Genomic DNA, 12,626 nt, shown 5'->3' on the forward strand with positions numbered 1-12,626 from the left:
GAATATTAGATTCAGGATAGTCCACTAGAATTTCGTCGAAAACAAGAGAAGAAACCATCGTTGGAAGAATTAATGGCTCAATACAATGGAAAGACTAGATTAATTTTCGAAACTTACACATTGTAATAAAAAATTTGAAAACTCAGATAGGGCAAATAGCAGTGCATTGTTCAACAGAACATATGATACCTTACCAAGTAACACAGAAACGAACCCACGAGAATATGTATTAGCAGTTGATGCTAAGAATTATGTAGTTATTGAAACATCATCAATTAAGTCTTCAGCCTTGTTTTCGAGCATATGTGCTGCCTATTCCATTCCATCAAAGACTTTGAAAGCAGCCAAAATAGGAACATGTTCAGGCCATCACAATAAGAAGTGGAGTTCACACGTCGAAAATAACTACAAAGAAGAAAGGGACCAACAAGAACCAGGTACCTACCATGAATGATGAACAAGTTATTCAATAAACATATGTATTCAATCTCATTCCCTCAAAGGTTGCAGAATAATAAGTTGGAAAAACAATTAAAAAAATTATTGGATGCCTATAGACAACTTCATATCAACATTCTTTTATTGACGTCATTCTACGAATTCTAATTATGCTAAGTTTTTTAAAAAGATGTTGACCAAGAAGAGAAAACTGTCAATCGATAAACTAGTGACATTAACTGAAGATTGCTATGAAATTCTATAGCACAAGCTCCCTCCTAAATTAAAAGGTCCTGGGAATTTCTTTTTACCTTGCTCAATAGGGATTTCATGTAGTATAATTGTTTTAATTGATTCTAGTACAAGTATTTATTTGATATCATTGTCTATTTACTGGAAATTTGGATTGGGGATCCAAAAGCAACTTCAATTTTTCTATAGCTGGCTGATAGATTTCTCAAGCACCCTTATAGAGTGATTGAGGATATCCTAATCAAAACTAGAGATCTCATTTTTTCAGTTGATTTCATTATCCTAGATATAGAAGATCAACACATGCTAGTAATTTTTGGAAGATCATTCTTAACAACTGGATAAGCATTAATGGATTTTGAAAAATGTAAGATAATCTTTAGGGTGGAAGAAAAGCAACAAAGACTCCCTATGTATTATCTTGAGAATTATAACAATTGTTCTTGTTGCACATTTTATAATAATTTAAATTATAAATAGATAAATTTGAATGTTGGATAAATGTGTAATACTTATGAATTTCTCGAAGTGTATTATATAAAATGATATAACTATTGTTTATAACATGAAGTTGGTCGTTATGCATGTTTCAAGAATATTTTTAGAGTAAAAAAATGAATTTTACTCTTGACTTTTTAACTTTGTAAATATTATCAAGTTTTTATTTTTTTTTATATTATATCATTCTTATTCTAGAATTTGTTTGAGTCACATTATTCTAAAAAAAAATATTTTTTAACAGTGATTTGACATCATTTCTACCACATATTCTTCAATAAAATAATATTACATGCAAATTTAAAATTTTTTCTTATTTTTTAACCACACATTTTCTATTGATTTGACATGAATAATACCTTATTTTCCTAAAATGTGGCTCAAAAATGGGCCTAGTCTTGTATTAGATTCTTTTTATTTCTTTTTGCAAAGATTTTCTTGTCAATTTACTCAAAGTGATTATAATTTCTAATTACAATTTTCCTTTTGCACTAATTATCATTTTTTACGATAAAATGGACATATTTATCAGAATGTCTTAGGTGGTTATATTTACACAACATTTTTTTCTTTATAAATACTCCATATTTTTATTACATTAAATGTCATTGACCTTTATTTATTATCACAATTATGCCCTTAACTTTTTTCTTTATCATATAATTATTATTATTTTTTTACATTTTATTGGTCATAAAATTTTGTCCTTAATTATGATTTTCTTCCAAAATTATTGTTAATGTGCTTTAAAATGAGGGTCAAATATTTAATCACATTTTGAGTTCTTATTTGTTTTGCTTATTAAAAAAATGCAATGAACAAATGAATCTTTTTACTCTATATCTCCAAAATCAGAAATATTTTATGTTAATTTGAAAATAAGAATGAGATGAAAAAAGTTTGAGACATAAATGTGATAATGTATAAAGATTATGAACATTTTAAGCAATCAAAATATAATCTAATTATTAAAAATTGTAGTTGAATATATTTAGCCAACTGTCTTGCAATCTGGTAAAAAAATAATAAACTATTTCCCTTAATTTTTCTTTTTGTTGATTGAGAGTATCATACTATTCACAATTACGTTGTACTCTTCCGCTGTATTGGTGGTACCGTGTTTATAACATTGGTTACAAGAAACCTGATTCGTCCGATTTTATCTATGGTGACGATGATCATCTCTCAATCTGTGGTCTACTTCTTACTTGTATTGTTGTGTTGTGCTGCGTGCCTTGACGTCTCCATTCCAATCTCTCTCTACCTCATAGCCACTCGAGACTTCCTGTTTTCGCGAACCAGGTATTCTCTTTGTTTGGTTCCCACCCTGTTTCTGTTTTATAGGGCTTTTATTTTTCCCCAATATGCTATCTCTTTTCTTTATTCATCAATTTTCTTTTTCCCATTTTAATCTGGGATAATTGCTTTACTTTACATCTTTATAGGCGTTTTATTGAAATTGCTGGTTCTGTTAATTTGGGCAATACGTTCAGTGTTGTTTTACTTGGAATTTTTACACTATTCGTTTCCCCCATTTTCTTGTAATGCTTGTTATTATTGTTTTCGCTTCCCCCCCTTATCTTTCTTTTTAATTGTTTCTTGTTTCTTTAACTCTATAGTTTAGTAACGTCTCACCCTTCAGTCCCCATGTATTCCCCCCAAAATGAGTCTGAACGGTGTTGCTGTGGAATCCTCAAACACACTCTTATTTTCTCTCTTTTTCTTTCAATTCATATTGAATCCGTGCACGGTATTTATTCATCTGATTTGAATTTATTAATTGGAGAGTCCATTGTAAAGACGAATATGCTATCTGTATAGTTCACTATTTATATATATATTTTTTTACTTTTTAAATTTACCTACCGATCATACCTTATGGAATCTCAAATATAAGTATATACCAGTAATTTGACTACATTCTTTCAAACAGAATATCTAAATTTAGCCCTTGTTTGATTTTGGATTTTTCAAAATCACTTTTCCTCAAAACTCATTCTCAACCACATGTTCTCCCAATAAAATAATTTTGCACATGGATCCATAATTTTCCCTATTTTTAAACTCTACATTCTCCATGAAGAATTAGTTCTGAAAAAATAAAAATCAAACTAGGGCTTAGTTTTATTTTGTGAAACTGGTTTTGACTTTTTTTGGTGTCGTTGTCTATGCCATGGATTGGTATTATTGCATGAAACTAATTCATGGAGCTCACTTGAGATTGATACTCTTCTGAGATTGGAAGTTCTATGTAAGAATGAACATATGGCTGCATCTATTATCTGATAAACAGACTCGAGTGAAGAAGAATATTATGATACATTATCATCCATTAAGTATCCCACTTTCATTCTGCGAGATGATGTTTTTATAGTGTCTTCCATATTTATTTGACCACTTTTATTTGACCACTTCAAAGTTGGGGTATTTATTACTACTGCAAGCAAAAAACAAAAAGTTAAGCAATAACTTAGAAGTAGGGACATACAGCATGACCTCCAGCCAACGGAAAATCAAAGTAGTCAAAATAACCTCTCTAACAGACAGGAATCTGAAGAGAAAAACTTTTTCATTTATTTATTTAGCTTCTTAGGAACTAGGATTTTAATCTCAGTACATTTGAGCATTTGTTATATTTTTGTAGATTTTGCAACTTGGTTTTCTGCTTTGGAGTGTTTACATCTTCTTACAGGAATTAAATTGATTGCTTCTAGATGTACTAGATCGAACATGGGCAGTCTTAAGTAGATTGTATATTTTGCTATTGACAGATCTCTACGCTTGAAGTTTCAGTTTTCTCAGCAAAGGAAGAGGCCTCTTGATTCAGATCAAGTTAGAAAATGTTATATTGAGACTTCTTGTTAAATAGTTATTTTAGTTAACATGGCAGCCGATCAGCATAAAAAGCGGATAAATGCTACCAGCTTCGTTGGATATACTTCTCGCCAACTACACCGGGTAAAAAGGAAGAAGATGGGATCAAAACAGTATGATCTGAACATGAGAGCTAACATCTTTCTTGAGTGGGATAACAAGAAAAAGAGTGTTGTTTCCAAGAGGGAACAGATTGGCATTGCTCAAAGACACTTAATTCCGTTTATGGAGGCAGGTGCTCGTGGCCATATCTTTTTGGCTGATGTAATTTCTGTTCCTCAGGAGATATTTGAGTTGGAAAGTCTATCGGAGGTGTTCTCATATGAGGTAACTGTCGCTTTTCATGCTTGTTTGTCAAGAAGTTATTGTTCTTAACCTATCTGTTCATATGGAACCTGTTATAGGTCTGGCAGAACCTTTTATCTGAAGATGAACGAAGTCTTCTATCGCAATTTCTACCTAAAGGTGCTGAGTCAGATAATATTGTTCAAGACTTGCTTGCTGGGATTAATTTCCACTTTGGAAATCCTTTCAAGAAATGGCAAGTTTTACTGTGCTTTTGGGCTGTAGACAACTGATTTTAAAAGCTGCTGTTGTCAATAAATCATAATATATATTGACTATGAGCTGGACTATTTTGTTTCTTGCACATAATAGTTTCATTTACTATAATTCTGAATATCTTGAACAATTTTGGCTTGCATGCATGTGTTTTCGGATTGTGCAACTTGTTTTGTCTTCTCTTCGGGTCTGTTTGATTGCAAAGATGAAATTGAATTAAATTGAAAAAGAATTTCAGGGAATTGAATTGCCTAGAAATTGTTTTCCTGAGAATTGTAAATTATTGTATTTGATTGGTATAATTTTTCACGTGGAAAATGATGAAATAAAAGTGTCTTTTGGAGTTCCTTTGGCTTTGTTTTACATGAAAATTGTCAATTAAAGGGATATATTTCATTGGTATTGGGAATAAAATTTGTTTCCATTGCAAAAAAAAAAAAAATAAAAAATAAAAAATATCCATCTTTTGGTGTTCGTTTGACTTTGTTTTACATGGAAATTGCTAATTAAAGAAATGGAATTTATTATAATAATTCTTAAAATTTGTTTCAATTGCAAGATAAAAAATAAAAAAAATACGTCAAAAGGTTGAATTTCAATTCCCACCATTTCGGTGAGAATTGAAATTCCACCATTTGGTGAAATTTGCTTATGTGGCAATAAAAGATGGAAAAGGAATTCCATGCTAAATTTGTGCCATCAAACACCCATTTTCCATGGAAAATATAAGCCTATCAAACATGGCCTTCATGTTATTTATTTATTGTTGTACGTCACACAATTGTATTCTAATAAACAATTCTTCATCTTGGATGGGATGTCATCAGTCTTGTTCTTCCCATTACAGACTTTCATTCTAAAATTTGGTACGATGGTATGGCCATGGCTAAGCTAAGTTGCTTACTGGTAGAATTATGTTTTTCAGGGGCTCATCTCTTTGTTTTGGGAAACTTCATCCTGATAACATTATTCATGAGGAACAGTCTCGCAAGACCAGTAAGAAGGCATACTATTCAGACTTGCAGAAGTATCATGATAAGTATGTAGTTTTCATTTCGTTTCTGAGTTGTCCTATTGCTTTAATTTTTTCTGTTCAAGAGCTTATGTTCCTTGTCTCAGCATGATTGGGAATTTGCGGACGTGGAAGGAAATTTTGGCCACCTGCAAGGATCCTGAGGACGTTGTGCAGAGAATTTGGAGGTTATTCTCTTCGCACCTGTGTTTTTGTTGTATGAAATTTGTTAATAGTCTCCTACATGCTCTTTGGGAACCCCATTATCACATTAATGCATTCAGTGTGTCTTCTTGAGAAAATTTCACCCCAGGGCCCCCTTCTTTCGTTATCTGTTGAATTTGGAAGGTTAAATTGTTCAGTTAATTATGGAATGAAAAATCTTGGAAATGGAACTTATATCCACAATAGTTGTTTAACCAATAACTGATGATATTTTGTAAATAATACTTGATGATCAAATACTCTTGCAGTGTTACTCATATTGGATACCCATGGCAATCCTAATTACATGCTTTTGACTGTGCCTTTTTTTTTTTTTTGGCATTTATCTGTTTCTGTCTTACGTTTCCTTTATATATGTTTTGGAGATGGATAAACAATAGCGTTCTATTTCAAAATTGACTTGCATGCAATTAGTCATGTAGAATACTGTATAGGAATTTTCTCTGAGTCATTTTTCAGCAGCCTGTCATCGATGTTTCCACAACTAACATGAAAATCAAAGTTCTTGGTGCCTTGCTGAATAAGCTTGAAATTGTCACGAAATGGCCTTTATTAATGTATCCCTTGAGGTTCTGTTTCTTGTTCTAGTTTCAAAGCATTACAAGATTTTACAATTTCTGTATATATATCTATCGAACCATCTTGGTTTAAGAATTGAATTTTATAAGCAGGGAAAGGAAGCATGCTGACGAAGGCATGCCAACGTCTGAGACTGGATTCTATGACACTGAAGAACACCTTGATGCAACACCTGACTCATGTTCTTGGGCTACTTCTGATAAAGCATACAGCAGTGACAATCAGAACTTGGTGGTGATGCTTGAAAAATCTAAAAAGAGGTAGTTTAGTCTCTCTCTCTCTCTCTCATCCGACCAAAAAAAGAAGAACTCACGAGGTCTCATTATCTGCATTTGATGATCATTTTGAGTGTGTAATAAATGCAAGTCTATAGAGCTAAAGTCATCTTGATAACTCCAGCTGGTTGTTCTGTGTTCGAATATGCAGACAAGGCTTCTTGGACAAAAATCATGATTCTTCCAATGGCTTAAAGGCTGTTGAACGGCCCAAAAAGGGAGAAAAGCTCCAAAACCGCAATATACAGCATGGTGATGGTGCCAAATATATGTCTTACATCAAGGTTTTTTGGTGCAGCAGAAATTGTTATTTACTTTGACATTACACTATTCATAACTATTACCTTTTTTACATGAATTAAATTTGGACACCTAGTTTTCTAATATTTTGGGTTTTCATTTATGTTATTTCTTTTAGGAATGTGTGAGTGATTGTCATATTTTTAAGCTGAGGCTTGTGTTATGTGGTTCTTCAGGTCAGCAAAGAACAGCATCAGCGGGTCAAGAGTAGTATGAAGCATTCTAGTAATAGCATTAAGCCTATGTCTCTGAATAACGTTTTAGGTAGCATTGACGTACTCCGTGTACAACCGTTCGAGGTATTTGAGGAGGAAGAAAGAAAGAAGCTGCATTATTATTGGTTGGTTTTTCCTCCTCCTTTTTTATTTTTTTAACCGTCTTAAAAATGTCGACAAAATAAAATTTTAAACTCTTTCAATTCATGCTCATGAATGCTAATGTTGATCTTACAGGTTGGAATTGGCAAATAAAAATGTCCCCGAAGGTTTCGGTATCTGGAGGAAGAGACAATTACTGAGACAACAGTTAGCACAGTCCTTGGGTCAAGAAATGAGACAAAAATTAAAATTTCAAGAGGTTTGTTGCATTTATTCTTTTATCCTTAGTTATGTAAATTCATTGAAATTTAATTTTAAATCTCTTTCAAATTTTTAGTTGCTGCAGTTTTTTAATTTGTTCGTTTCTAATAGTCTACTCTGGATACTCTGGATGAAGAGAAAGATGATTCTCATGAGAAGCAACATGAGCCAGCAGATGATAGCGAAGAAGAAATTATACCTGCAATGACAGTTGAGGTTTATCAGCTGAACTCTTTTTCTTGTATATCTGATTGAATTTAGAGATTTAGGAACAACAAATTATCACTTTGTTTGGTAAAACTTTGCTAAAGTTTCATCAACTTTTCAACCGGTCAAACTTCAATTTTTGACCATACATTTTCATCAACTTTTCAATCTCACATTTCATCAACTTTTATCTAAATCTCCTAAAACTTTTCGACCACACATTGAAAAGCTGATGTTGTTGATACAGTAGTCTACTTTAAGCGTGTGATATTAACCTGTCAGTTCCATTTGGTGGGTGTTCAGGATGAGGAGAAAGAGGGCTGCTTACTTCAGGGGCCAATAGATAATGGAGAAGCAAACTGCGATATGGCTGTGACTGCCGAGGTTGATTTTACTGTCTATTTTTTGTTTATGATTGGGGTAGTTGAGTATATGGAATCAGCCTTGTCAATCACTAGAGAAAAAAAATTGTTAATTTGTGTTTTCTGTGCGACAAAGATTAGGTGGATGTACTAACTTCTTCCCCGTTGTCATATGATTGTCAGGTTGACGAGGAAAAGACTGATTATGTATTTGATGATCAAACACCTAAAGATACAGAACTTTCTGAAGATGATAAAGATGACTCCAGCCATGTTTTTATTCAGGATCAGCATCAACAGCAGCAGTTGGATTCGCCTAATGATGGTAGCTTCCAGTTCAACTCAATAGAGATGGAATCCTTTGGAAATGATGTAATTGCGAAGACAGATGAAGTTCCTTCAATAATGTCAGAGTACCCTGGAAATCGGAACCATGTGGATGTTCCTGTCAGCCAGCAGGATCCTCACCCAACTACGAGGAATGTTTGGACAGCAGGTAACATGCACGGCTCTTATTATTGTTCCACTTCTGCAAGTGATGAATATGCCTCTGCTGGTGAGTTGTCACTTGGCCATCCGCAGTTTGTAGAGGAGCAACCAGTACAAATGATAGATTTGGAAGCAATGAGGAGGAATCAGGATGTAGGGAAGAATTCATTGCACAGACAACCTGATGATGTGTCATTTTTTACTTCTTACCCAAACAAAGCTCGAAATGAACTACTTCAGTCTTTCTTCAAGAATCAGGGCAGTTTACCGAGCCATCAAGAGCAAAAACAGCTGGGGTTAGATTTTAGGCCAGCGCCCAATCTAATGATGGAGGGTGGTCAATCTTCTGGGCATTTCAGGGAACAGGTTTATCCGTCACTTACCTTGGACCCCAGGCAGAAGAGACTGAATGATCTTTACTTGCCTCAGAACATTCAGGAGAGTGTGTATTGTGATGGAGGTCGATATTCTATGCCGAAGCAAGAGCACTTGACAGTCAATATTCATGATTGGGCTCCTCTATCTCATATGAATGGAGACCTTAGTCAAAATTGGTTTCAAAGTGAGCATGGCTGGTCGATGGGGGCTGGTGGTGGGACCCATGGCATAGGCAGTGGAAGTAACTCGGATCAGACCTTATACTGTGTCGTATCAGAATGTAATGAACTGCGTCCTAGTGCCACTTATGATCCAGTGGGGTCCGCAGAACGATTCATTGTGCCTGGAAATGGTAGTGGAATTCCATCAAGCAGCAATGTGTTGCAACAATCTGCTAATTCACTCAACTACTTGAGCAGCCATGACACTGTCACTGGCATCAAAACCAACAATACTGGATGGATGGGAATGACACATCAGAATTCTGGAGTTCAAGAGTCTATGGGGAAACCGTTCTCAAGATCGTGGAATCAATAATGATTCTCATTTGTGGTAATTTAGATGTGTTTCCCCTTTTTTCCTGCTGAATATGGGTGGTCAAAGTATGAACGATGTCTCTTTGTACAATACACACGTATATAAGTAGACTTTTATACTACGAAAGATATGTTTGCATATTCGGTAAAAAAAAAAAAAAAAAAAAAAAAAAAAAAAAAAAAAAAAAAAAAAAAAAAAAAAAGGAAAAATAGAAAAAGAAAATTCAAAATCAAAATCGAGGTCCCAGGATGGTATGTTGAGTGATAGGGGACTGCAAAGCTTGGCTCGAAGGCTCGAGTTTCATTTCTGCCTTTCTATTAACTTGTTAATTTTCATGTTGCAAATCTTAAAAGCATGTTGGAAGTGTTTATGAATAATTTTAATAACTAATAATGAGTGGTAGATAAATTAATTGAACTTGTTAAAATGTGGCTTTATGTGTTTATATAAATAATTTATAAACGTTAGTCAAGTATAGGCTATTTTCCAAAAATTATAAATTTTTCTATGAACTGTCAAAATTTATTTTTAATTAGATCTATTAGTAGATTTACAAATATTATTTAATTTTTTTTTATTTATCATTATGAATTAAATCATTTACAAAATTTTCGAAGTGGGGGCTAATTAATTATTAATCTATTGATGCTATACAAGGGCAGTTTCTATGTGAGCGCTAAACATTGTAAAAATTCAGACTAGAAAGGTAGCAGACAAGAAGACAATTTGTATTGCATCCGATCTTGCAGCGTGCAATGTTTGTCTGAATTAGGGGGTGTTTGGGAGTGATTTTTCACTTCAAAAAATTGATTTTTTGATCATTATTTCACTATTTCAGTCGTAAAGTTTTACTCCTTCTCTCACAGGTGGTCCCACATTTCTCCTAACCGTCACAAAATCAATTCTCAAAATCACTCCCAAACGGGGCCTTAAACTATGTTATAAGAATTATGTTAGTGGTGCATGTTTGGATGATATCATGTGATATGTGAATAAAGCTGGCAATTTTGCGTCCGGGGCACCTATAAGCATTTTCAGTCGAAGGGAAACATGAAGGTATGGACGAGGGAGGTTTGGAGATCTTTTATTACTCCAAAATATGCTTTTATCTTATGGTAGGGTGCCTAATCAAAGTTACTCACTAAGGATCGATTGTCGAATCTCGACATTCATAAGAATTGTGTTTTTTTGTGAGATGCGCTTGGAAATGGGACATGTAATTTTCCAATGCTCTTTCATCTCTATCATATGGATGAAGGTCAAAGCTTGGTTAGGGATTAGAAGATCTATGACTACTATTCCGAGTGCTTTGAAGTGGATTAAGAAAGATGCCCGAGGGACATCTTGACAAAGTATATCCAAAAGAATTGCGCTTGTGAGCACCGCTTACCATATTTGGATGGCACGAAATATGAAGATTTTTGAGGAACTAAATCTTCATGTGAATAACATTGTTAGACGAATTAAAACACATGTGTACAAGGTTATGTTTGCTTTGTACTCGCATGTTTTGATTCATTTTGAGTCTTTAGCTTGGAGACCTTAGTGCCTATCGTTTGTACATTGTTTTCCTTTTTGTTTGCCCGAAGTAGTTGTACTTCACTCGATTTTATATTGTCTGGGTATACCCATTATACTTGTATTTGTATTTGATATTTGATTGTCCGAGTATGCTCGATGTACTTGTAAATGAGTTTTGATTTATGAAATTTTACATTTAACGATAAAAAAAAGTTAACGTACTTGTAACAAAACTGATGTTATAAAGTAATATTCTAAAAATCGCACTTAAGCGCTACTTCTTGGTAGTAAATGCGAAATTAAGCAATCAAGTTGACCACTTAATGTGCAATTGGCGTGCTTAGACATTAATTACAATTTTTCCTTTTTTTTTAAAAGCCTTTTGACCAATGAATAATTACTTGAATATCTTTTGCTCATTAAGCCCTGTTTGTTTCCCATTTTTAAGTAAGAACGCATTTTGAAATAGTTAATTCGTGAAGAACATGTGGTTATAAATTAAGAAAATGTTTTAGTTTTGCGTGTAATATTATTTTATTGAAGAATTTGTAGTTGAGAAGAAGAGAGAAAAAAATATATTTTGAGAAAAATGAGTATCAAACAAGGGCTAAATGTATCTTTCTTTTTCTTTTTTATAGGTACACACCAAGAAAAGAAATACACTACACTACAAGGATGAACAATCTTATTTATGCCTAAATTAATACAAAGTTGATGAGCAAGAAGAGGAAGGACAAAATAGAGACTTTAGCAGGTGATGTTATTAATGCACAATTTTGGATTGTAGAGAATTGTGATGACCGGGAAGAGAATGATGAGATGGCGAATGATATCTAATAATCTAAATATAGTTTAGCTTTTGCAGATTTGAAAACCTGAAAATTGTATAATTGACTAATTATAGAAATTATTAAGCATAATATTTTTATAATACACATACACACACACACACCCCTAGACTTGTAAAGTTTGAATCTTCGCTTTCACACATAATCACGCTTTTTACTTTTTAGAATGTTGTTATAAAGTGATAAATTAAACTCTGGAAGTAGGAATTAAATATTATCATTTTAGTCTCATTTACTTTCTTAGATATTATTTTCTTATTTCAAAATAGATTTGATTTAAAAATAGAAAAAAATAAAATAAAATGAATATTCGAGATTGGAACTATCTCCCATGAAGTGATTGGTAAATTATGAAACTAAGTTGAAATTCATTTACATTAGAGTCAAAGATGTAGTGTTGTCAAGCTTTTGTGCCATATGTAGGCGAAATGTGATGGAATGGTAGATTTTAAATTTAATTGAAGTTCATGGACCCAAACGAGATGAGCTAAAAATTAATGGCTAGATTGAGATTTTGCTGAAACTTTAGTGACCATGGATGAAATACACCTAAAAAATCATAGTTTGATGGTTGGTCAAGATAAATTGAATGGAGTGACGGTTAAGTTATCATTAAGATGAAATGGAAAAAGGCGAAAGGACAAAGGTGAGAATCCGATGATTTATTGTCTATGAATATTAATCTGCCTTAA

General features: G+C 33.2%; 1 protein-coding gene across 2 annotated transcripts; it reads left to right on the top strand.

Moving 5' to 3' along the window:
• Nucleotides 1–2,306: 2,306 nt before the first annotated feature.
• On the top strand, nt 2,307–9,703 carry LOC111409248. 2 transcript variants are annotated; one of them, XM_023039263.1, is made up of 12 exons: nt 2,307–2,490; nt 3,960–4,389; nt 4,467–4,603; nt 5,549–5,662; nt 5,743–5,823; nt 6,532–6,699; nt 6,866–6,998; nt 7,191–7,354; nt 7,467–7,590; nt 7,704–7,808; nt 8,103–8,183; nt 8,345–9,703. In XM_023039263.1, exons 2-12 carry the CDS (start codon nt 4,072–4,074, stop codon nt 9,563–9,565), a joined length of 2,646 nt encoding a protein of 881 aa, XP_022895031.1. In that variant the 5' UTR covers nt 2,307–2,490; nt 3,960–4,071; the 3' UTR covers nt 9,566–9,703. The 2 variants fall into 2 exon arrangements, with proteins under 2 accessions (XP_022895031.1, XP_022895032.1); XM_023039264.1 differs by lacking the exon at nt 2,307–2,490 and having other exon boundaries at nt 2,546–4,389.
• The last annotated feature ends 2,923 nt before the right edge of the window (nt 9,704–12,626 follow it).

Source organism: Olea europaea, chromosome 14 (genome assembly GCF_002742605.1).
Source record: "Olea europaea var. sylvestris chromosome 14, O_europaea_v1, whole genome shotgun sequence".
Lineage (NCBI taxonomy): Eukaryota > Viridiplantae > Streptophyta > Magnoliopsida > Lamiales > Oleaceae > Olea > Olea europaea.